This window comes from Rhinoraja longicauda, chromosome 27 (assembly GCF_053455715.1).
Source record: "Rhinoraja longicauda isolate Sanriku21f chromosome 27, sRhiLon1.1, whole genome shotgun sequence".
Classification (NCBI taxonomy): domain Eukaryota; kingdom Metazoa; phylum Chordata; class Chondrichthyes; order Rajiformes; family Arhynchobatidae; genus Rhinoraja; species Rhinoraja longicauda.
This window is the reverse complement of record NC_135979.1, coordinates 11,723,657-11,751,118: the sequence shown is the minus strand read 5'-3', so window position 1 is coordinate 11,751,118 and position 27,462 is coordinate 11,723,657. Positions and strand designations below refer to the sequence as shown.

At 38.3% G+C, this 27,462-nt stretch overlaps 1 protein-coding gene across 3 annotated transcripts in view; it reads right to left on the bottom strand.

The window, feature by feature from the left end:
* Positions 1 to 27,462, bottom strand: part of LOC144606880 (mannosyl-oligosaccharide 1,2-alpha-mannosidase IA-like) — a 79,126-nt gene that overhangs the window by 20,827 nt on the left and 30,837 nt on the right. For all 3 annotated transcript variants that reach the window (XR_013548995.1, XM_078423334.1, XM_078423335.1), the window contains exons 3-7: positions 25,339 to 25,454; positions 20,585 to 20,665; positions 17,779 to 17,873; positions 14,502 to 14,625; positions 10,713 to 10,806 (exon numbers count right to left, since the gene is read on the bottom strand). Coding sequence is in view for 2 of the 3 variants with exons in the window: in XM_078423334.1 (XP_078279460.1) it covers positions 10,713 to 10,806; positions 14,502 to 14,625; positions 17,779 to 17,873; positions 20,585 to 20,665; positions 25,339 to 25,454 (510 nt within the window). In the remaining variant the exon portion in view is untranslated. The remainder of the gene's footprint in view (positions 1 to 10,712; positions 10,807 to 14,501; positions 14,626 to 17,778; positions 17,874 to 20,584; positions 20,666 to 25,338; positions 25,455 to 27,462) is intronic.

Sequence of the window (27,462 nt, the reverse complement as noted above, 5' to 3'; positions counted from 1 at the left end):
TTACAATCCTTTAAAGGCATCCAGCTCATTTGGTTCCACTTTTCCATATTCAAGTGCAGCCAGAGTATGCCAACCAATGGTTTTCTCGATATTTCCATGCACTCTAGTGTTGCCCAAGAATTAATCCTTGGGCCTCTCCTTTTTAAATCAACTAGATATAATTTGCCACTTTCATCTGCAGCCTAGGATCAGCTTCCACATGTTCACACTAGACAAAAATTCGTCTCATAAACAAAATCTTCATACCAAATCAGCTCTATCATATTTAGACAATCAGTAAAACACTACACTTAAGAGGATATTTGACTATAATAAACAAGCATGAGTCTGGGGCAGTAAGGAGATGATGTTAAGAACAGTTTACGTTGCAGACACCAAAAGGACACAAATTAGTTATCAATATTTTTAGAAAAGTACCATTAATCAAAATCTGCCTCAGAGATGTGACACAAAATAAAAAAGATTTTAAAATCTAAGTAGAGTTTAGAGTGAAAGAGAAACAATTCCATTAAAGCTGTTCCAACCTCATCTTTCACCTCATGACAGCACTTACCTGGTATCTTCCTGACTGCTTCCTATTCCAGAGCTTCAAATGGTGTAGGTTTACAGAGCCCCTGTGAAGTAGATGACCTGGCTACAAGAGAAAGCCATGCTACACTACAACGGTGTCCATCAAAATACTTGGAATTGTCCCAAGCTTGAGCCACCCTTGAGTGTATAATTTTTGTTATGTGATTAGTCTAAAAGAATGAAAGACACGCATGTATATACTGCTTTTCAGCACCTCAGAGTGCTGAAAATACCCCATAACCAATAAAGAACGTCTTAAAAATGGTTGCCGCAACACCCAATTTGAATATACCAAAGTCCTATAGAAAGCAGTGCACTAGTAACTACAATTTGTTTTAAAACAAATTATGTTGGATGAGGATAAATATTGGTCAGGCCATCAGGGAGAATTTTCCTGCTCCATTTTTAAACTGGGCCACAGGATGTTTTAAATTCACAAATCAGGACCTATAAATGCTAAAGTATGCTATCAATTCCCTAAATGTTGTACGTTTGGAAAATCAGGATAGGTTGTTTTATTGCTGTTCAAGTAATTCTAAACAGTATGGAAATTCTGTTTTAAAATACTAATATAAACTTTCTAGTGTAATAATGTTTTCTTCATTACTTAATGAAACAAGATTAATTAGTAACCTTACACAAAACTGCAGTTATAATCTGAAATAATAGAATTTCATATTTAATTTAAGACAAACATGATGGTGTTCAAATCTAGACTTAAAAATTAAAACAAAACCAACTACATGGATATATGACTAAGGCACCTGGAAATCAGGTTAATAGATACAATGGCAAGATGGAAATGATGAATATTTAAACTGAAACATACTTTTCAATGAATTTAAGGACTAACATCTCCAGGAAAAGTGAACTAACGATAGCAACTAAATATAGTATCAAATGAAAAGAAGAGACAAAAAGCAGTGCAAAACACAAGTTTGGGGAAGGTTTCAGACATCAAAGTATGACCAAGAAATGTAAAAGAGGAAGAGTAAACCAAAACAATTTCTTCGAATGCCAGTATCCTTGGGTAAGGAGATCGAACCGAACTCAGTACTCTCGTGCAATTTCATCATTGCCTTTTAGACATTAATCCCTTCACAATAAGGCATACTGCTTGATTTCCAATATGCTTATTGCATATGAGCAATTCAAGCTATTCAAGGACATCAGGGGCCCTATGAATAGCAATAATTATTCGCCTCTTAACTTTTAAAACATATTCCGTTTTCCTCAGAAAGGTATAACTGCATAAACTTAAATTACCTTTGCCATCTTGCCTATTGACCTAATTGACCTATACACATGATTGGGGTGTTATGTTCCATGTGTTCCGAGAAAATTGTGTTCCTAAAAAATAGTCCGTGTTGCAATTTTCCATAATGCATTTCACATTATCTGTGCATGCATTAAAAAATGCAAAGACATTAAAAATGTGGAGTTATTGACTTAATGCACAAAACTGAACTGACGGGGGTTTTCTCAAATGATGAGAGGTTGAGTAATATTAATGTTCAATGGGATCAAAATATTTATGTGCACAAATATTGAGAGCCGAGATGTAGATGTTGCAAGGAAGTAGGAGGGCAAATAGTATGTTGGCTTTTAATATGCGAAGAATTGAGTACTGGAGTAATATTACACTGACAGAAAATAGGTGCAGGAGTAGGTCATTCGGCCCTTCGAGCCAGCCATTCAATATTATCATGGCTGATCAGCCAAAATCAGTACCTTGTTCCGGCTTTTTCCCCTTACCTCTTGATTTCTGTAGCCCTAAGAGCTAAATACAACTATCTCTTAAACACATCCAGTGAATTGGCCTCCACTGCCTTCTGTGGCAGAGAATTCCACAGATTCACAACTCTCTGGGTGAAAACGTTTTTCCTCATCTCAGTCCTGAATGGCCTACCCCTTAGTCTTAAACTGTGACCCCTGGTTCTGGACTCCCCCAATATCGGGAACATTTTTCCTGCATCTACCCTGTCCAATCCTCGGAGAATTTTATGTTTCTATAAGATCCCCTCTCATCCTTCTAAATACAAGTCCAGTCGACCCATTCTTTCATCATACGTCAGTCCACCATCCCGGGAATTAACCTGGTGAACCTATGCTGCACTCCCTCAATAGCAATAATGTCCTTCCTCAAATTAGGAGACCAAAATTGCACACAATCTTCCAGGTGCAGTCTCACCAGGGCCCTGTACAACTGCAGTAGGACCTCCTTGCTCCTAAACTCAAATCCTCTCGCAATTAAGGCTAACATGCCATTGGCTTTCTTCACTGCCTGCTGTACCTGCATGCTTATTTTCAGTGACTGATGTACAAGTACACCCAGGTCTTGTTGTACCTCCCCTTCTCCTAATCTGACACCATTCAGATAATAATCTGCCTTCCTGTTCTTGCCACCAAAGTGGATGACCTAACATTTATCCACATTATACTGCATCTGCTATGCATCTGCCCACTTGCCCAACCTATCCAAGTCACCATGCAGCCTTGTAGCATCCTCCTCGCAGCTCACACTGCCACCCAGATTGCAAACTTAGAGATGTTATATTTAATTTCCTCATCTAAATTGTTAATATTTATTGTAAACTAATATTAGACTAGGTAGATAGAGCCTCAATCCACACCTGGAAATTGTATAGCTTTTATCACCTCTTAAAAAGGATTTGCGATTGAGGAGAGTACCACAAAGATTCACTCAACTGGTTCCTGGAATAGAACGGTGAGTTTGATGAATGGGGACACATTAAATAGTCAAGGCCAGTACACTCAAGAGTTAAGAAGAATGAAATGAGATCTCATTGAAACATACAAATTCTTGCAGGATTTGAACAGGAGAATGATTCTCCTGGCTGAGTTGTCTGGAACCAAGAGTCACAGTGCTCGTAAGCCTTTTATAACCGAGATAAGATTTTTTTTCACACGGGGTTTGGTGAATCTATGGAATGCTCTACCTTGGATGTTTGGAAGACTTTCATTCAGTTCATTCAAATCATAAATTTTTGGGGATTAATGGAATCAGGCAATTTAGAACAGCAAAATAGCATTGATAACTTGGATGAGCTGGGCTGAAGGGAGTGGTTTCGTGCTATGTAACTCCACGATTCTATGACATACAGTAATAGCCGTTATTTTATTGAATCGTAGGGGAGAAATGGAAAGATTCTATTTCTTTGAAATAATTAAAACACACATTGTATATCCATGATTGCCCTTCATCTGTACCTGATAATTAGTGTAATAAAGTACGAAAGAGATTTGTCAAATACAGCTTTTTTACATATTGCTGACTACTATTTAAACAGTTTCTGATTTTATCAACTACTGAGTTGGTGGAAGCAAACTTAGAAACAGTAGGTAAAAAGTCATGGGTGTTGAACAGAATAGCAATTTGGGTAAAAATGAACTAAGTGGGTTTGAAAGAGACAGAAACAGCATTCTTTCTACCACCTCTGCCTCATTCCAATGGCCTCTGGCTATCTGCAAGCTTGAGCAGATTGCTGTCACTCGTGCTAGAATGCAAAATATCATTCTTCGGTCTCCTGTGCTCCAAAGAATAAAGTCATAGCCTGTCTAACCACTCCCTGTAACTTAGGGTCTCAAGTCCTGACAACATCCTTGTAAATGTTCCTATGCATAATGACATATTTCCTGCAGTGAGGTGAACAAAACTCAACACAATACTCCAGGTGCAGCCAGACTCACATCTTATACAACTGTAACATTAAATCGCAACTTCTATATGCACATCCCTGACCAATGAAGATCAGCGTGGCAAAGCCTTCTTCACCATCCTATCTATCTGCAATGTTACTTTCAGGGAACTATGTACTTATATTCCTAGGTCCTTCTGTTCTACAACACTCCTTAGGGCCGTACCATCCACTGTAAAGGTCCTGCCTTGGTTTGACTTCCAAAAAATGCAACACTGTACAGTTGTCTAAATGAAACTCCATCTGCCATTCCTCAGCTCACTATTTACTTATATAGGGTATCTGTTACTTGAAACAGAAATTATTGAAAGACTATGGAAAGACAAAGGGAAGTGAAACAAAAATCAGTGTGCTTATGATATAAATAGTTTTTTCTCATTTAGAACGAGGTTTTTAATCCAATCCTTAGCTGTAATTTCTTTTTTTTTCTTCTAGTAATTACCGAGGGGGAACTTGTTTTAGATTTTCCTCCTGAGACCTTATCTCCGGACTTAATTTAAATGGTCACTTGGCAATATTGGAAATAAGTTCTCCCAAGTTTCTTTGCAAGATTAGTCCTCTAATCTCTAAAACTAAATTATTTAGGCATTGTTGCTATTATATTGCTCTTATGAGAGCATACTGTGCACAAATTAAATGCTACTTTTCTTTTATAATAACAGAAACTATACTTCAGAAATACTTAAAAGGCTATAAAATGCATTGTGACATCCTGAGATTTTGAAAAGTGCTGAATAAAGGCAAGTCTTTTGTTTCTGCAGATTTTCCAAAGGATGAATTAGAAAGATGGCAGAAGAAACCATTTACGGTCCTGTTGAGTTAGGAAAATTGGTTCCTGAGTCACAGACTGAAAGGACTTTTATACAATTCTATAAATATATCTGATTGCAAGGCATGCTACTGAACAATGTGAAGTTCCTGAACAAATATATTATCAATGAATTAAGCACACGGGAAAAAGTTACAGCTTATCCATCCCTCTTCGAGTACCTGCCGAATGGTAAATCTTAAATACTACCAATCCAATACTACAATGCTCTGCTAACTGAAAATGAAATTTTGTCTCATTACTATATTTTTAATTGTAAATTTAAAAACATGCCTGAAGTTTAATTATTTATTTTACTATTGCTAAGAATCATGAATAGTACGATCATGCAATCGAGTCATAGCCTTCTTCCTCTTGTCCCATTTTATCTGCAGCTTTTTCTTCCCCCAAATATACCAGAGGGCAGAAGAAACCATTTACGGTCCTGTTGAGATACCAGAGGGTAATGGTTGACAATTGTATGTCAGGTTGGAGGCCAGTGTCTAGTGGAGTGCCCCAAGGATCTGTGTTGGGTCCACTGTTGTTTGTCATTTACATTAATGATCTGGATGATGGTGTGGCAAATTGGATTAGTAAATATGCAGATGATACTAAGATAGGTGGAGTAGTTGATAGTGAGGTAGATTTTCAAAGTCTACAGAGAGACTTGGGCCTTTTGGAAGGGTGGGCTGAAAGATGGCAGATGGAGTTTAATGCTGATAAGTGTGAGGTGCTGCATTTTGGTAGGACAAATCAAAATAGGACGTACAGGGTAAATGGTAGGGAATTGAGGAATGCAGTGGAACAGAGGGATCTGGGAATAACTGTGCATTGTTCCCTGAAGGTGGAATCTCATGTGGATAGGGTGGTGAAGAAGGCGTTTGGTATGCTTGCCTTTATAAATCAGAGCATCGAGTATAGAAGTTGGGATGTAATGTTGAAATTGTTCAGGGCATTGGTGAGGCCGAATCTGGAGTATGGTGTGCAGTTCTGGTCGCCAAATTATAGGAAGGATGTCGACAAAATGGAGAGGGTACAGAGGAGATTTACTAGAATGTTGCCTGGGTTTCAGCACTTAGGCTACAGAGAGAGGTTGAATAGGTTGGGTCTTTATTCTTTGGAGCGTAGAAGGTTGAGGGGGGACTTGATAGAGGTTTTTAAAATTTTGAGAGGGACGGACAGAGTTGACGTGGGTAGGCTTTTCCCTTTGAGAGTGGGGAAGATTCCAACAAGGGGACATAGCTTCAGAATTGAGGGACAAAGGTTTAGGGGTAACATGAGGGGGAACTTCTTTACTCAGAGGGTTGTGGCTGTATGGAATGGGCTTCCGGTGGAAGTGGTGGAGGCTGGCTCGATTTTATTATTTAAGAGTAAATTGGATAGGTATATGGATAGGAGGGGATTGGAGGGTTATGGTCTGAGTGCAGGTAGATGAGACTAGGTCAGGGAGAATGGTCGGCGTGGACTGGTAGGGCCGGACAGGCCTGTTTCCATGCTGTAGTTGTTATATGTTATATGTTATATATAAATAATTCTCTTTTCAAGCTGCAACCAAATCAATTTCTGAATTATTACTAACCATTACTCCTCATGCCATACCTGTTCATTTTTGTCCATCATCTTAAATATGGGCCCTCTTTCTATTAACCTCAGCCATACAAAATAGTTTGAAAAACCAAAAGAAAACTGCAAATGCTATGAGAATGTTGATTTTTTTCTTTCTTTCTCTTTATCCTACTTACTATGTCTAATCTGAATTAAATCTTTTAAGTAACAATTTGCAGCTCAATAACTGTACTGCTCATAAACAATATCTTTCAATTTTATAGTTTATCTGAGTACAGAGGTTGCTTGCCCTGTTCACACAGTATCAGATGATGTATAAAGGGCAATGTGCATTTGGATAGTTGCCTGAAAAGTCGTGCCAGTGCCAAAACCTGCTAAAAAGTCCAAAGACAAGTAGATTTTTTTCTGACGATTAATGACATAGTGTAAGTTGAATTACTGGATGAAGAAATAGGAATTGAGGCTTGAAATGTTTTGTTACGTGATACAGCTACTGCAAATGTGGAATTAATAATCTGGCAAGCGAACATTGCTCGAACTTACCACCTCAGAAGCACAATGTTTTACCACCAGCTCCAATAGTCAATAGTCAATAGTCGTTTATTTGTTACATACACATAAATGTGTAGTCCATGTCCGTTTCTCCAGATGGGAAGCTAATTAAAGGTAGTGCTGATGGACAAACAACATTTCAGGTCGGGACCCTTCTCGTGCCATGTAACTCATCAGATGGTCACTCATGAGATTTAGTGAATTCTAGTACCTAAAGAATGTATGCTAGGAGGGATCCATCCACTGATGGAATGGCCTTTTAAAGTGAACATAGTAATTTTAGTTTTAGGTTTATTATTGTCACACGTGCAGTGGTATAGTGAAAAGCTTTGTTTTGCATGCAAACGGGTACTGTTATAACATTTATGAGACATTGGACAGTTCATGGATAGGATAGGTTTAGAGGGATATGGGCCAAGTGCGGGCAGGTGGGACTAATGTAGATGGGGCATGTTGGTCAGCATGGGCAAGTTTATGCAAAGGGCCTGTTTCTACGCTGTATGACTCTATGAAAGCGGATATACCACACATGAACGCAATCAAGTCAAACTGAAGTACAATAGATAGAGCAAAGGGAAAGATACAGAGTGCAGAATATAGTTCTCAGCATTGTAGTTCATCAGTTCCATAGACAAAGTCCAATGTTCGCAATGGGGCAGAGTGAATAGGACAGTATCCTAGCTTATGGTAGGACCTTTCAGAAGCCTGATTACAGAGGGGAAGCAACTGTTGATGCACATCTGGTGATGCACATTTTTAAATTTCCGTACCTTCTGCTGGACATGAGTAGAAAGAAGGAGGAATGACTAGGATGGGACATAGGAATGTAAGAAAAAGACTGTCTGAAAATGAACGCTATGGAGAGATAATAACACACACTATAAGATCACACATTAAGCCAGTATTGTGCAAATAATTCTTTATCAGCTCTTTCTTGTTGTAGAGGATGGATTATGCGTTGATGTTCAAGGGAAAGAAAATGAGCAATGTAACGTTGCTTGCTCTAGTCAAGTCACTGGACTTAATCCTCATCGTTTAGAGAATTGCAACACAGTGGTATGTGCCAACATGGCAAGGAAAGCATTTTTGACATTTCTTGCCAAGGAATATAAGTAGGACCACTCTTTCAAATCATCATTCTTTAAAATCAGTTTCAGTGAAACTGTGAGTCCTTCACTTTGGTCCCCAGTTTGGCTGTCTATGTCAAATCCACAGTAACAAATTCTGCAAAAGTGGGATAAAAAGACAAATGTACCATCCAGTACACTTTGTTGACAATTAAAACTGTGATCCAAACAACCACTCATTTACCTGTTGTTCGCTACTGACACCCACCACTTTTCCTGTCACCCCATTTGGTCGGAATAATTTTCAGCCCCAATTAGCTAAATACTTGACTCTAAATTTTCAAACAACCCAATCATATAAAACGTTTTACATTGCATTTATGCCCATAAATCCTCTGATGGATGTGCAAATTATCCAACTCATGAATTTCTGGAGTTTGCACAGCGTTGATAGAACAAATTCAGAATCTTGATACAAACAAAAAAAAATTACTAGAAAATTAGCTAGCCTAATTCAAGTGTCAGTTGGCTTTCATCATGTGATAACAACCCATATCATTAGAGTAGTCGAAGTGACAGTGATATTCACAAAATTGGATCAGACATTTTGCAGTGAATAGAGCAAAATTAAATGTACGATATTTAAACAAAACCTCTTCACACAGTTAAACAAAAGAATATTGTGAATGTATGAATGCACTTAAGATTTTAGTGTTAGAGGCCGGAACAATGGAGAGATGTTATCTGACAGTTGAGGCAAGAATCAAGAACCTTGGGACTTATCACTTTGGGACTAAAGTTATTTAAATTCACCAGTGTTAATATTTCAATGCCAGCTGCCTGATTGGAATGAATGGAAAGAGCTATGCTCCCAAACTCCACCAGTACCAGCTTGCTCTCCCGCCCGTCTCAATCCGAAACATCAACAATTCCTTTCCTTCCTCTGATGCTGCTCAGCTCATTGAGTTTCTCTAACAGTTTTTTTAAATATACCTTCCTAGCTGCCAGGATTCCAAAGTCAGGTGACTCTGTGGCTATCACCATGTAACCAATGTGTCTCCGAGTGTTGTAAGGATCTTCAAATGGCTTGGCGAGCATTGCAAACCTTAGCTGAAAGTCAGGAGGGAGTAAGTGAAGGAAATGTAGCAAAATGTGAAAAAAATATTCTAGGCAAATCGACATTCAAGAATGACAGCAAAAAGGAAGAGGAGGGGAAGTAGTACAGTTAAAAAGGAAGAATATCAGCATAGTAGCTTGAGAAGGATTTTTTGACTTGGCAGAATTAGAATTGGTTTGAGTGTATGTAGAAGTAGCAGGGGATCATTGATGGCAGTTACTTATTAACCTCTGAATAGTATTCATAAGGAATTAACTCAGTACTTTATGCCTGTCATAGGAAATGCCAACACAAATTTCCCAGAAATACTAGAGAATTAAGAGTCCTGTACAAATGAGAAAGTAAAAGTAAATTTTAATTCAATAAAGAAAATTTTAGAGAAGTTAATGAACCTGATAACTGATAAATCTCAGGACCCCATGATCTACATTCCAGAGGTCTGAAAGTGATGTCAATGGAGATGATGTATTGTCTGAAGTTCTACAGATTCTGGAGTGATTTCTGCAGATTAGAATGTAGCAAATGTGACCCCACTATTAAGAAAGGTGAAAGTGAGGAAACAAAGATTGTGCTATTAAAATTGAGAAAATGCGGGAATCCATAATAATAAAGGGTGTTATATCAAGCCACTTAAATCAATTTATTGAGCAGAATTAACATGAATTTATGAAAAGAAAATTATTGTTGATAATTCAGGAGTTGTTTGGTGGGCATGGAGCCAAATTGCTTTTGTGTTGTATGTGCAAAATGTGCTGTTTGTGAATCAACAGAACTCTCCGATGAAAAACAAAAATCACATCACTATTTATTCTACCAACTCACTGCTGCCTGGGTGTTTTCACAGAAAACAGTTTCACAGAACATGCAAGGATAAAATTGATTAGTGCAGAAATTTGAGAGAATAACCTGATTTTAACATTTCAGCTGGCCCTTCTATGAATTACAATTGGAGCATATTTGCAATTTAAACTTGGACCTGAGGTATTTGCACGCTGACATAAAGATTTGCCATCCAATTTTTTCAGAAGTTGAAAAACACTTTAACTGTGTTAAAAAGCCTTAGAAGTTAAAATAATCGACCTCAATTTCTGAATCAGTGGATGAATTTCCAATTTGCCTTTGTTGCTCATGCAAAGCATGCCATGAGCCAAGAACAGCACTTGTACTAATATCACTCATCATCATTCTTTAAATAGCAATTCTTGGTCAGTTCAGATTTTACCAAAATGGTCTCTTCTATGTAGCCAATGGCTGAATTTTGGAAATTAAACCATGGAATCTAAGAGTGCTAATAAATTAGTAGAACTACTTACGCTGTCCCCAGTGACCAGTAACAGGGCTAAGATAATTGGGATAAAGACCATGAGGTTTCTCTAGCCGATTCAGAACTTTCCGGATTCCCATTACCTGAAAATATACAAGTTCAAGTTTAAACACAAAAACCTAGAAAATCATTTGCATGCTATAATAATAGGAAGGGGTGATAAAATCTTCTAGGCACGTTGAGAAACCTTAAGTCGTTATTTAATGAAGCTGCCTCTTGCATGCAGCATTTTTCAAAGCACAGTTATAGTAAAAAGATATTAGAAAATTACATGTACAGGCATGTGCCTTTTGAAAGCTTTGCTGTTGAGGCACATGCCCCTTCCAGATATGCAGGGTAGCCTGCAGATACTTTGCTCCAACCGAAATTGCCTCCCTGTGAAGCTATGATGCAGAAGCTAGGTTTTTGTGTTTAACTTGTATATGAACTTAATATATCAGATGACATAGAAGGTGTTTCATGCAACCTCTTTTGTCAGACATCTATCTTCTGTTTTTTACCCATTTGTCATCTGATGCACTTGGAACCACTTGTTTTTAACAGTTTTTCTAAAAAACATTTCTGACAAGTTAAGTCTTAGAAGCAACCTACACTTATATTGTCACTTAGATCTTTAAATAACATTCAATTTGAGTGGTACTACAAGTTCGTTCTACTGGGTATGAAAATGCCAAATGTTAGTAATACCAATATTATCCAAAACATCAGACACAAAATTTGGATGCTACTCTTGAGGTTATTTTGAAAGTAGAAAAGTTGCACTAGGATACATGAACATTTTGCATCAAGAGAAGATAATTGGATACTCAATGGAGTAGTGCTTTCAGAAATTCTATTTATAGATGCCATATGAAAGATGTACACTTCCACAGAGGCTGCATGTTTGAATAATGTTAATTAGTTGCAATACAAGATTGAAATCAGACTTGCTATTTTCTCCTTTGAATATGTGAAACACCAAAAGCAAAGACATCAAATGTAGTGGCAAGTGTTACACAGAGAGTGAAGGTTTGCTCCTGCATTACTTGAAGTGACCAACCCTGTCCAAGCCATTGTGACCACCAGGATGGTTCCTGAGATTTGTATGAAGGAACTGCAGATGCTGGTTTAAACCAAAGATAGACACAAAATGCTGGAGTAACTCAGCGCGACAGGCAGCATCTCTGGAGAGAAGGAATGGGTGGCGTTTCGGGTCGAGCCCCTTCTTCAGTGATGTCAGGGAGGAGGGAGATAGATAGATAAGGAAGTGTGAAGGTGTGAAAACAGGGCAAAGTTAATGGAGAGCAAGGAAAATGTAGAATAGATCATTGTTAGCTGGGAGAAGGTAACAACAAAGCAGAGATAAAATGTAGTCGGAGACAGTAGGACTCGTTAGAGATCTGGGAAGGGGAGGGATGGAAAGAGAGGGAAAGCAATAGTTACTAGAAGTTAGAGAAGTCAATGTTCATACTGTTGGGGTGTAAGCTGCCCAAGCAAAATATGAAATGCTGTTCCTCCAATTTGCACTGGGCCGCACTCTGACAATGGAGGAGGCCCAGGACAGAAAGGTCAGTGTGGGAATGGGAGGGGGGGGGGGGTTAGAAAGTGTCCAGTAACCGGGAGATCAGGCAGGTTCAGGCAGACTGAACCGAGATGATCAGCTAAACGATCGCTGAGCCTACACTTAGTCTTGCCGATATACAGGAGCCCACACCTGGAACAGCGGATACAGAAGATGAGATTGGAGGAGGTGCAATTGAACCTCTGCTTCCCCTGAAAAGACTGTTGGTGTCCTTGGACAGAGTCGAGGGGAGAGGTAAAGGGACAGGTGTTGCATCTCCTGCAGTTGCAGGAGAAAGTACCTGGGGAGGGGGTGGTTTGGGTGGGAAGGGACGAGTTGACTAGGGAGTTGCGGAGGGAACGGTCTCTGTGGAAAGCGGTGGAGAAGATGCGGCTAGTGGTGGGATCCCACTGTAGGTGGCGAAAATGTTGGATTATGTGCTGTGTGCGACGTTGATGGGGTGGAAGATGAGGACTAGGGGGACTCTGTCCCTGTTATGACTGGGGGGAGGGGGAGCAAGAGCATAGCTGTGGAATATCGAGGAGACTCTAATGAGGGCCTCGTCTATGATGGAAGAGGGGAACCCCTGTTCCATAAAGAATGAGGACATCCCTGGTATGGAACACCTCATGCAGATGCGGTGTAGAAGGAGACAGGGACAAAGTCCCCCTAGTCTCCTGCTAGTCTCTTGCCCCTCCCCCTCCCCCCCCCCCAGGTATGAACATTGATTTCTCTAACTTCAAGTAAACCTTGCTATCCATCTCTCTTCATCCCTCCCCTTCCCAGTTCTCTGACCAGTCTTACTGTCTCCCAACTACATTTTATGTTTGCTTTGTTAACTTCTCCCAGCTAACAAAGATCTATTCTATATTTTCCTTGATCTCCATTCTCTTTGCCCTGTTTTCACACATCTATCTATCTCCATCCCACCCCCCGACATCAGTCTGAAGAATGGTCTCGACCCAAAATGTCACCCATTCCTTCTCTCCGGAGATGCTGCCCACTGAATTTCTTCAGCATTTTGTGTCTATCTTTGGTTCCTGAGATTGTTCTTGATAATAAGTTTCTCTTTCCTTCCCCTCGCATTAAAATTCTTTCTTAAACATAGTGTCAATTGCAGTTCAATAGGCAGAAATTTAATTTCTGAACTAGAAAGTTGTAGGTTCAACTCACGCAAAGACCTAAGCACAAACATCCTATGCAGCATTGACAGATAAATTGACAGACATTGGAGATAAATTCATGCCGGTTGATCGTAAAATATTCCAGGGAAACTACTTCAAGAACAAGAGGGGAGCTTAACCCCAGCTAATATTTATCTCTTAACTAGCATAACATATATTTTTATGTTAAACCTGTCCTTTATCACATTTCCTAATTGTAGGAAGTTGCTAATCACAAAGTAGCTACCATGTTTTCTGAATTGTTTTTATTCACTCTAGGAATGTGGGTATCATTGTTCATCCCTAAATGCTGCAGGCCACTTCATTTACTATAAAGAATTTAGGTGAAATTCTTGGTTTCTTGGTGGTTGGTGAAAGCTGCTTTAAAGAAACAATATTATCTTTTCAAGTCTGGGCCCTAGCTAGGGCCACATTTGTATTATACCAAGGTTTATGATCGTTTCTTTACCTTTGTTTTTTCTGGCACTGTTTCTAAATGTAGGTTTACTCATAACAGCATTCCTAATTTGTTCTATTACCTCAAATATTTGTGAACACAAACCACCAGATCTCTGTATCTGCAACCTTTTTAAATTGTACTTTCTAGATTATTTTGCATTGCAGCAAAACAGCAGTATGGTTGGACTAATAAATTTATCACCATTCTCACAGTCTAGGGTTATTAATTGATGCCAGCATTCCCTTTATAAGCATCTTCCTTATATCAGCATATCAGTAGAAAAAGTTTCTAACACAGTGGACACATAAAATGGGTAACTGCTTACAAAGGACAGTTTAATGCAAGTTAAATGAAAATGTTGTCATTCTGTTTTCATTCTGTTTTCAATCACTGAAATCTGATTATGCATATAGTGAAGCCTGATTATGCACACAATAAACAATGAAAACACAAGGAACCACATACTGGTTAGCAAATAAAGACACAAAGTGTTGGAGTAACTTAACGGGTTAGACAGCATGTCTGGAGATCCTGACCAGCTGAGTTACTCTTCACTTTGTCTTCTTTTACAATAAAAATGAAGATCTGGAAAATCTTACTTAGTCACTGTCTTACCTTTTCAGCGAACTTTGGATTACCTGACACCTCACTCAGGTGGACAAACTCCAGATGTAAGGTGCCAAACTCTGCTAAAATACTGCTACCTCCCGAGGCCCAGCCCCAGTTCCGACCAACTCCACTGCAAAAGATAAATGCAAGAATCTTAACATTACCATTCAGTAAAAAGCTATGGACCAAACTACAAAGGCACGAACTATTAGCAAAGGAGGCTTGGAAAACAACATTCCTACATTTGAATAACTAATGGTCTTTTTTAAAATTATTTTTCAGAACTTGGTGGAAAGAAGATGGAACTACAGACTTGTTGGTTCAAGCTGGGAAAATACTGGAACCTGTAATAAAGTTTATGATATGAAGACATCTGGAAATAATAATGTGATTGAAGAGAGTCAGCATTGACTGATGAATGGGTAATGACAAATCTTAAAGTTCATAAAGGTCTACATACACATCTACTGTTTCCCCCTCATTTACTCAATGAGATGCAAACAGATTTTCAGAAGGCTTTCGATAAGATCCCATGCAGGCTTTCAGTGCATGAGGTTAGAGCATATGCAAATGTAGGAATATACTAGCATGCATTGAGAATTTGGTTCAGAGTTGGTTAACAGAGAAAATAATGATTAGGAATAAACAAGTCCTTTTCAGGTTTGCATGCTTTCTCACTCTAAGGGTGGTGAATCCTTGGAATTCTCTCCTTTAAAGGACTGCAGAGACTCAGTCAATCATTGCATTTAAAAACAAAGCTGACATATTTCTAGATTCCAAATAAAGAGATATATGATCGGGAAGGAAAAATGGTGTTTGAGCCAAAAGATTAGCCATGATCTTGTTGAATGGCAGAGCTGTATTGAAGTACCAAATGGCCTACTTCTGGTTCTTTTTCTTATGTTCATCATTCCTGGTAAGGCCAGGATATACTACCCTTCTCTATTTGTCTTTGAGAGATTGGTGAGAAGCTTGCACTCCTCCTAGTCCCACATAGATATTTCCTACATTTAAAATTGACACCAATTAAAGAATTGTATCTCATTTCCAAGTCCAGATGGTGTGAGAGCGCATAAGTGGTGATGCTCCCACGAACCTGTCACTCTTATCCATCTAAGTGGCATAGTTTGCACATTTGGGAGATGTCGTTGAAATAGCTTTGGCTCGTAACTATAGCTCATGAACTGTACAGCTACAGTGCACTTATGCCAATCAACCAGACTACATTGATTTTATGATGATGATGTATTCCTATGATGAGGGACTGCGCTAAATCGGTTAATGTTTACCTGCGATTAGTAGAATGATATGTAATTTCAATGAGTTGTATAAGGTTCTGAGAGGAATTGACAAAGTAGGCACTGAGAATATATTTTCTCTCCTGTGCCTTCAGTGATCTCATGGAAAAAAATGGAAAATTCTTCCTGGGTGTTGCAGGACAGATGAAAGTTGATGTTCCTCCAGAACCAGGAATCTAAATAAGGAATTGCCCATTCAAAATGAGATGAGTGAAATGTCTACACCCAGAGTTATTATCCTTTGGAACTCCCTGACCACGAGGGCTGTGGTGGATCAAATGCTCAATATATTCAAGATAGATTTATGGATATGACGAATGCAAAGGACATGAAAAGGATTAATGCAGAGTAGCATTGAAGTAAAAGATTAACCATGATCTTACTGAATGGCAGAGTAGCTCAAGGGACCAGATGGTCTACTTCTGCATCTATTTCATATGTGCTCTTAATGGAAACCAAAATAGTCTTAGTTTAATAGGTAAGCCATTTAGAACTTAGATAAGTGGAAGTCTTTATACAAATGGATATATTTTTTTGGAATTTTCTCCCACAGAGGGTTATGCATGCTCATTTATTCATTATATTTGAGGCTGAAATAAGTAGATTTTTTAAATATGAATGAGATTTCTTTGTGAATTGATGTAATTTTGTTATTATAATCATATAAAAATAATAAAAGTGGGAACATATGACCAGATGTGCTTCAATTCCCTACATACATTTATGGCGGAAGTGAATAGAGCTAAAGGAAAAGTAATTCAATCTAACGAAAAGTTTACATAGGGAAGGAAGAGGATAGTAGAACTGTTTGTTGTTCTGGAAATAAACAGGTCAGCAAACAAACCCCATAGAGAATGGATGTATTAAGAGATTGAATATCCATAGAGGATGTGGTTAAAGGCTAGAAATTTAAACAAAAGTAGTGAAAGGCAGCAGACAGGTTGCTGATGGATGAGATGGAAGATAATAGGGAGTAGATTTAGATAAGAATAAGTTTGATAGAGCAGGACATATTAATAAACCAAAAGGCAGAGTCCCGCTTAGGCTCTTTCAGGAGTCCCAAACGGGCTCTATGAGATTGAAGGCTAATGGGAAGAAATAACCTCCAGAAAAGGCGAGGTCTATGGCAGTCTGAGAGACAAAAGGTTAGGAAGTTAGGAAGGATTAACTTTTGTTAGTGAATGATAAAGTGCAATGTGACATAATGCCCTTTAATTCCTGTGGAGTAGCATTTGAGATGATATAATCAACCATCCATTCTGTAGGAGGGAATTTTGTACTATATCCGTATCCTATAACTGACTTTACTCAGGTAGGCAGACACAAACTAAAACAGCTCATAGATCAGTGGTGAGTCTATAAAACAAGTCGGCTTATTTAAACCCTTAGTGTTGTGCATCGGGAAACAATGTGAGCAAGCCCAAACTGCTTCAATAAGCTATATGTGTATACTCATGACTCAATGGTTACTTATGGAGTTGAAATAAATCATTAATCAATGTCTCTGTAGGGAGGATTGATTCTACTCGTTGGATGAGGTCTCCTCGTTACAGAGGTAGTTCATTAACTTTTGGAAGACTTGCCTGCTAAAAACAGTGACAAAGAACAGCTGTAATCACAAGACTGCAACAGGTAAGAACCTAGATAAAACTACAAAGGACTATTCCTCCCCCTCCCCCCCCAATAGATGAGAAAGCCTGCTTTTCAGCAGAATGTTTCAGCTTTAGCTATTCTGACTACATTCTTGGCCATTTTTCCCATCATGCTCCCCAGTATGTGTGCTCCAGGGTTAACCAAATTATAACCTACTCATCTTCCTTATAATTCTCAAAATTCCCGACAACACAATCTGATATTTCCATACACTTATTATTTCAAGGGAAAATAAACTTTGCGTGCCTTTCAGAGAAAATACAATTACTGTAAACATTATTTAATGAATCTAATTCACCCTGACCACATGCAACTTGAATCATACATGTTACCTGCGGAGATTTATCAAGGCCCAGGGAATGCCTGTAGGACTATTAAAAGCTGGCAATAGCTTCTCTCCTAATTCAATTGCTTTTGTCTTGAATAACTGCAAGAGAGAGGATATAATAAATAGGATTAGAATGCAAATAATGAGTTTGGAGCATTTTTGTAGGAAACACAAATAATGTTTTTTTAATTCTGTGGCACACTATTTTGAATATTGCATTGACCATCTTGTTACCTAATAAGACAATGTGCCCATTCTTCATTTCTGGACAGTAATCAACAATTTAATGAAGCAGTGGGTACTAGTATGGGGCAATGGATGATTGGAGTTTGTTGTCTTTGGACTTTCAAGTTGAACAAAATTCTAATGCCAAAATAAAAAGGTGTAACATACACAGAAAATTCCTGACTGCAGCCATACAACTCATCCACTTTTCCAATCCTAAGTTAAAGCTGCACACCTGACTGTTTCCAGCTCAGGCTCCCACAGCAGACTTGCCTTCTTGGCAGTTAACCGGGGAGCTGGAAACATGGGACAGTTGTGTGGTCAGAAACATGAGTTAGGAATGTGGATAGGTGTGCAGTTGGAGTTGGCCAAGAACATGGATAGGCATGCGCCAGTTGTCACAGGTCCTATGTCCAACCCGCCAAGTCAAGACAAGTCAAAAGTGTTTAATTGTTACATGCACTTACTTGCTGCAGCTTTACAGGGACATTAACACAACAAATAAATATACAATAAACAATAATACAATAAATTCACAATGATATTAGGTAACCAGACTATAATGGTGCAACCTTTCAAGAGTACTTAGTAGTGCGCAGTGCAACGTACAAAGAGTCCACAGTAGTTTGTTGCTGAGGTAGGGTTGTAGTTAGTCTTGTGCAATGTGGTTCAAAAGCCCGATGGTTGATGGGAAGAGGTTGCTATTGAACCAGTAACAGTGAGATGAGAGAGTATTTGTGTGTTGTACATACGACAACCTCGGACAACTATAACGCAGGCCTTATAGTTTGCATTCCTGGCATCACACTTGCATAATGAATGCTCAATCCCAAGCACTATCAAGGAATAGCATTACCATGTGGACAGACAAAAAAGTTCAAGAAAACCTGGTCTCATGAATCACCTCAGAATTCAAAACACTGGAGATAAGGAAAATCATCCTTGATCTCAAGGAAGTGCCAAGACAAGGAATGTTTACCTGCCCAGGACAACTATCCACGTGTCTACCAAAAAGTTAGTATTAAAAAACATACAGTACAGCATGTTCTCCAGTTGTTTTGATTCCAACTGTCAGTGAATCAGGATCTTGCCCTGTCAAGTCCATGAGGTAAAAGAAACTCGCATCGTCAAGTTCCACTTAACCACATGAACCACCTGCAACATCTGTACCTTCGTGGACTATCTAAAGAATGATATACTTGAATATCATTCTACTATCATAACTTAGGAACTCAGATGCTATGATATCAATAAATAACTAGTTTAAGGAACCTTCTTTTGAAGGAGCAAAGTGCAAGAGAATGAACTGCACCATCATGAATGAGGTAGCCTGGCATCTCATATACTTCCCCTGAAGATCTAGTGAATACTTTCTGACTCTTTGGCTCATCTATTGCAAAACTAACACTCCGTGGATGAGCCCAAGGAGCCCAAGGAGCCCTGGTCTGATCTCAGAGAAAGACAATTCAAACCTCCTAGGTGAATTCAACGCCAGGATGGGAAGCAACACAAAACTCTGGTAATGTGTAATCAGCAAGGAAGTAGTGAGGAAAGTTATCCCTAGTGGGGTCATTTCCTGACAAATGTTTGGAGGACAGTCCCATTTTAACCAACAGCCTGTTTTGTCAGAGAGCCAAACATCAAGATTTCACAGCAACAGGCCATGTTCCAACACCTGTTAGATTACATCATTATATGAACAAAGGACTGCATAGATGTCCCTATCATGACAAGTACTGATGACTGCTGGACTGACTACTGCCTAATCAGTTCTAGCAGCTCCATTATCCAAATGTTAATGTTAGTATCAACAGAAATATTGTCACTTAAAGAGTAATGTTGGAAGTTCTCAAGGACTCTCTGAACATAATTCCTGTCGGATAGTGCCACACAGACAACCTATCGACTTCCAGCCGACAGCATAAATCAGGAAATTAAGTGTAAATCAAAAAAAATAATGGGTTAATCTAATTGGAAAGGGTCGCTACAAGAATGAACTTGTAGAGTGCATTATGGATAGCTTCATTTATTCACAAAATGCTGGAGTAACTCAGCAGGTCAGGCAGCATCTCGGGAGAGAAGGAATGGGTGACGTTTCGGGTCGAGACCTAGCTTCATCATGAGTCAACCAGGGAACAGAATATTTTGGATCTGGCAGTGCATAGTTAGACACCTTTAATAAATGACTTAAAAGCAAAAGATTCCTTAGGCAGCATTGATAACAATAGGACAGAATTTAGCAGTCGGCATGCAAGTTAAAAAAACTTGGATCTGAAAATGGCATTAAACAAGTAATTTGAATGCAAAGAAATAAAGAATGTGGCTGAAGTGAATTGTATAAATTGATTAGTAGGTGGTCTTTTGTGTAGCTGTGGTATAATTTTTACTCTCTCGTTTTCTGGTCTGCTCAGTACAAAGAGCAGCATTCACTTTCCTCAGGTCCATATACTTTCAATGTACTATTTAAGCACTGGAATCATTTGTTAAAAATATATAATTTAATTATTTAATATTTTAAGCACTGAAAATCACCGCAAGATATTGCACTGAACAGAATTAAGTAATTGCATCATGAAGGTTCTCACCTCATCACCTGTCAAGTAAAACGCTGATAGCAGTCCACCAACAAAGCGGATGGTCACTTCAAAGACAGACACCTCTCCATTCTAAAAGAAGAAAAAGAGAAAAGCTTAAAAGATAATTATATAACCTACCGATTAAAAAGAAAAACAATCGCAATTAATCCTATAATGAAAATCATCAAGTCATCAAACTCAACATACACGGTCATATTTCTTCTGTCAATTGATACTTGGCATGTTTCTGTATTCACAGAGCCACCCCTCACAGTACTGAGATGTCTGTAGAAATACAGAATTGCAGATGCTGGTTTACAAAAAAAGGCACAAAATGCTAGAGTAACTCAGCGGGTCAGGCAGCATCTTTGGAGAACATGGATAGGTGACGTTTTGGGTCGGGGGTCTATTTGGGTCTAAGGTGTCTATTTGGGAGGGGGGAGGATGGAAAGCTGGAAGATAAGATGGGCAGGACAAAGCCTGACAGGTAATAGTTGAATACAGATGTGGAGGATTTTTATAGGCAGAAGGTTGGGCAAAGGGCAGAGATCAAAAGGCAAAAGATGTGAGACAAAAGGATTGAAGAATTGTGAAGCTAAAGGAAGTAATGTAGGTGGAAGGGGATGGGAAGGGGAGAAGTATGCAAGTCCAGGGGGTGTGGGGGGTGGGTTTGCAGTTCCATAAAATTAGAGAATTGAATGTTCATACCATTGGGTTGCAAGATATCCAAGTGGAATATGAGGTGCGGTTCCTCCAGTTTGCGTGTGGCCTCACTCTGACAATGGAGGAGGCCCAGGACAGAAAGATCAGTGTGGGAATGGGAAGGGGATTTAAAATTAGCAACCAGGAGATCCAGTAGGCCTTGGTGGACCTAGTGTAAGTATTGGGCTTAACTGTTGCCGAATCTACACTTGGTCTCGACGATGTATAGGGGGCCACATATGGAACATCAGATGCAGTAGATGTGGTTAGAGGTGGTACACGTGATCCTCTGCCTCACCTGGAAGGACTGCTGACTTCCTGGATGGAGGTGAGGGACAAAGTATAGGGACAGGTGTAACATCTCCTGCAGGGGCAAGTACCTGGGCAGGAGATAGTATGGGTGGGAAGGGATAAGTGAACCAAGGTGTCGCAGTGGGAGTGGTCTCTGCGGACGGCGGAAAGTGGCACGGACGGAAAAATGTTACTGGTGGTGGGATCACGTTGGAGGTGACAGAAATGTTGGAGGATAATGTGTTAGATGTGGAGGCTGGTGGGGTGAAAGGTGAGGGCCAGGGGAACTCTATCATTATTCCATATGGAGGGAGAGGGAGTGAGAGCAGAACTACAGGAAATAAAGGAGACACGGGTTAGATGCCTGGTTTTGTGCCCAAAGACTTTTAGATAAACAATCTGATTTACCTTGTCAGCACGAAAGTGTTTGAATATTTACAGTTGATCTTATCAGCTGTGAAATGTGCTCCCATTGTAAATGTGTACTTAGAACATAAAACAAAGAAAAGTACAGTCTGTGCCGAACATAATGCAAGGTACACCAATCTCATCTATCTGCTCATTATCCATAACCCTCCCTTCTCTACATATCCATGTGTCTAAGGTGTCTATTTTCTCACCTCCAAAATATTGTAGAAGGGTCGGAACCCTTCCTCAGACTCTTGGTCTGGACCTGGGCCTATAATGCAGGTGAGTTGATGGCCCGAGCTTGCTGGCAGATAGGGCGGAAGTGAGGGTTGGCAGAGTCATTGGTCACGGCCCGCTAGTGGCAGGTGTGCAGGCAAGAGTTGGCAGTGGCAGTCGGAGTGGCCGAGGTGGTGGAGGTGGCTGCAGCAGTTGCGGTGGTTGCAGCAGCTGGCACAGCCTGGGAGCAGCCAGGGTGGCATAGAGAGTGGGCTGGTGGTAGCAGCGCTGCAAGCTGTGGTCGAGGCGTTGTAGAGAGCGGCGGCAATGCAAGTGGCCGATGCCGCAAGCATATGAACAAAGCATTTGAACTAAATTGTGCAATCATTCAATGTGTCTAGATGCAAGGGGATCAGGGTATTATAGCATTTTTTTGTTGTTTTGTTGGGTTTTTTTTGTTTATATTTTATTTTGAACATGTAAAACACAAAAAAGATAAAAACAAAACAAAATAACAATAAAATGAAATGAACGATGAAACTATACACAATGAATAAATTCTCATAAACAGAAATTAAATCTTACATGTTCGAAAAGGAGTAGGAGGAAGTATACACTTATTTATTCCGATCCCTTCACCGCGACTCACCAATTAATTCACAAACTTTATCTCATCTACATATATATATATATATACATACAGACATATACATACGTAAATATATCCATACATATGCCACATACATACATACATATATACATACACGTATATGCACACACGCAAACATATATATGCAGTTTATAAACAATTATCAAAATTCTATGTACAATGCGAATATCACAGTGTTAATAAACTAAAACTTAACCCTTCCTTATTCTTATACCTCTGGAAAATATTTTTTTTGTACATCTTCTTGAACTGAGTAATGTTTCTGCTTTGCTTGAGTTCCACATCTAAATCATTCCACAATTTCACCCCACAGATCGAAATACACATACTCTTCATAGTTGTACAAACACAAAGTTCCTTTAAATTAAACTTTCCTCTCAAATTATAACCACCGTCCCTGTCAAAGAACATTTTTTGTATATTACCTGGTAGTAAATTATTTCTTGCTTTATACATTATTTGTGCTGTGTTCAATTCTACTACATCCATAAACTTCAAGGCATTTCTGACTTTAAAAGCAGAGAGTTGGTGTGTTCGCGAAATCCTACATTGTTAACTATTCTTTTGGCCCTTTTTTGCAGTATGCATAATGGATGTAGGGTGCCCCCCCCCCCCCCCCCCTCCAGAGTGTCATGATTCTCTTGAACTCTCTTCCTCAAAGGGCTCAAAGGGCAGTGAGAGCTGAACCTCTGTATAGTTTTAAATGTACATTAGCCATTAAGTTCACTAGCAACGCTCTTTGTTTATCCCGAATGACCTTTGACAAATCCCATGATTCCTTGCGTTTATCGAGATACTGAACTTGCTTATCGTACTCATGTATGGTTTGATTATATTTGTGTATAGGATGATTTGCCTGGACAGCATGCAAAACAGTTTTTCACTGTATCCCAGTGCATATGATAATAATCAACCAATATCAATACCAATTGATTCTGCTATGCATTTCCTAAGTGTTAAAAAATGACTGGTCCATTAAGCTATTGATGAACAGTGACTCGCTAGGTAATTTTGTGATAAATTTGATAGTAATTTACTCTAAAAGACTGGGTCACTGATTTGGTTTTCTCTTGTTCTGTATCATTATCTCTGTACTAATGGGCATATGTTGTAGTTCAAACTGACATCAATGAAGTGCTGCAGGGCGGCAGCAGCAGAATTGCGTACCACAAAAATGTGTACCACAATAAGTTTACTCATAACATATTCCTCACCTCTTTTTCATCACTCAAGGACACTCAATATGCTATGCCAAGCATACCCAAGAAGGAGCTACAAAACTAGACTGCCACTGCACATCAACTACCAAAAATGTAAGCTATGAAAAGTGCTATGTTATGTTTCTACAGAATCATATTCCAATATATATAGTATCACATCCAAAACAGAATGATGGTTGATAGGCCATGGAACTAATGGCACCATAATCTATAACCATTATAAAGCCTCGTACAAATATGAAAGAGAAAGATTCTTTTGCTAACACCTTCAACCAAAATGCAGAGTGATCCTTCTCAGTCTCTTATCAAAGTCCCAATACTTCAAGCTATATATCCTAATTCAGCTCATTCCATATAACAAAATGTAGATAGGTGCACAAGAAATGACAAATGATCACATTTTCTGGCTGAAGTACTGTATTTTTACATATCAGATGAAACAGTTGCTGCTACTGATGTGGCTCAAAATACAATTATAAAACTGGCATCTAAATGACATGGTAGAAAATTACTCAGATTCGCTGCATTCACAAATTTAGCTCAAGATTAACCTGTCTCAAGACATCATTACGGAAGGTTTTGGGGAAAATATCATGAGCCCAACCATTACAAATTTTACATGTTATATTCCTTTCTTCAAAGCGAATGGGGCCCTTCTCTGATCATTACATAACATTTGAATTAATTCACTGTGTCTCTAAAAATATATCAGCTCACCAAATTCAAATCCTGATCACTCAAAGCCTCTCCAATATACAATGCTCAAGTCAGAGATGTGAAAGAATATTCACATCACTCTTTTACTTGGGTGCATCTATAATACATTTTATCTATAATAGAATTTGTTACTTTCTTTTTTTTGCTACTTTCCATTAAAAGCTTTAAACATGGCAATTCCCAGACTGACTACCCCCAATTTTAGTTTTTCCAAGACAGGTATTTTATTTGTATTATGCCTACTAGAAATTTACATGCAACCAGTCAACAGTAACAGTAAAGAAAAAACACAGTAAATGATGACAATTATCCTTATCTTTATTTTTATTTATGATGAATGTCTCTTGCTATCCACTTTGCTGCTGTAACACGGCAAATTTCCCCGGTGTGGGACAAATAAAGGAATATATTATTATTATTATTAGGCTCATTTTCCTGGCAATAGACATTCCTTTGGCACCAATTGCATATCACAATAAAATTTAGACTGAAGCTTCCAGCAACTTCCTATGTAATCTGGTTCAAGATAGTAAACTCACCACATTAAAATCCAGGTTGTTTTCCACCCATTGTCTGGCTTCTCTAAATTCCTCTTGAAGACCCATAATGAAGAGCGTATCCAAAGAGTCTACAATTGTGGCTCCCAGAAGACCTCCTGCAGTGACAATAACAATGGAGTTTTATTAGCTCCAAACTGGTACAAACTTAGTCATCTCCTATCTTTTGAGTATTTTACAGCAAAATTCCTCATTGCTTTATTAGCTTCACATTAGTATCAAAGCAAATATAAAAATAGAAACAAAAAACAATTTATCAAAAGAATAAACTGACATGCTGCAGAAAAGTATACTTCGACATTCAACAGAAAGATGATAACAAGCAAAGTATGCTTCTTAACAAATGTCTAGTAGCAAAAGAGATAAGGAATGTTAAAAATCTAAAGGCATTCAGTGCAAATAGAATCTTAAAAAAAGAAATAATAAAATTAGCCCCTTATATAGAACAATATTCCGTTCTATAAACAAGTTAAGAAAAAATGGCTGTATAGAATATTACTTCAATGTCAAAAATAAAATTAAGGACTCTTTAATCATCTGTAATTTTCAATATTTGAACTGATATTTCTGCAAAAGGGATTGATTACTTCTATTTGAAATAAACCTTTTTATCTTTTGAGCATAAGATAGCAATAACCTCTTCAGATTTCTTCCAAAACAATCTTGAAGGAAGCATGCTATCATGCTCTCTCTATCATTGAAAAATTACTTTTCCGGATTCTCTATTTCCCTTATAGGTGTGGAATGGTATAAGAAAGAGTACACTATGATAATAAAGGTTGTGAAACTGCAGAAAATTGTTTCATTAAGTTAGAAAACTGTTTAACCTGCGCAATCAATTAAGGTTGAAAGTACTGCATTGTAGACATAATATAAATTTGAACAGATGGACATGTTCCTGAGTAAAATATTGATCGATTCTTATTTGTAGTTACAGTCATCAATGAATTTCCTGAACTATGAAGGGTATTTGATTACGGAGGTAATTTCTTCATTCAAATAAAAATAACTTTCAATTTATTTTCCTTTTTAATTAATGATTATTTTTGTTTCCTTTGCTTCATTATCACTGCTGCCTTAAAAAATAGGTCTAGTATCTGATGGACGTTTTTCGATTACTCTATCTTCACATCAGTCGGTTTCAGCAGTAGCAGCAGCTGACTTCTCCCAATAAGACCTCTCGAAGATGTGTCTATACTTGGGTGATCTAATTTAAATTATCTGATACAACAAAGACTCTTGATGACGTTAAGTTTGACAAATGCATTTTGGATTTACTTTTTCAAGGTGTTGCAACCAATAATGTGCTTTTCTTCTTACTCAACACAATCCTGGAAGATGTATGTGCAGGAAAATAAAGCTTTAAAAATTAAAAAATAGCAACTTGGATTTTTCTTAGTATGGCAGGATACAAAGTCCATCTTAATAAATTTTATACAGCCAATAGTTTATGGCATAGCTACACATCATTCTCAATATTGAATGCCCCATAAAAGAAATGACATTCAAGCCATATATGATGTATGGTAATGAGGATTATGCCAGCGATGGATAATTACAGAGAAGTTGAAGACATTTAATGGGAGTCTTGAAAATCATGAAGTGCTCTGGTTAAGGTGGATAAGGACATATTACTTCATCTGACAGACAAGTCACTGTTGAGAAATCATTAATTTACAATTAAAGAGAAAAACATCAGCAGGAATGTAATGAGAACTGTTAAGAGCTCTGAATTTCTGCCAAAGAAAGTAAAGGAAAAAGAGAGTTGTGTTTTTTAAAAGGCAAATGATCTAAAATTTAAAGTACAGATATTACAAGATAAATAAGAAAAAGCTGAGTAGAGGAAATAGCTGTTTGTTAATCCTAGAAAGAGCTACAGATATAATAGACAAAATGGTTTCCTCTTAGATTGTTTTATGCTAAATTTAATAGAATTATTTATTGTTGGAATCTTATGCAGGCAGTTGATTATAAGAACTCAGGGTAGTTCATAAGACCTTGGACTAATTACAGAAATGGCAGGTATACATAAATGACAAACCAAAATGAGCAAGAAAAACAAAATATATTTATCAATTCTAAAATGGAAAGTGCAATAGATTTGGT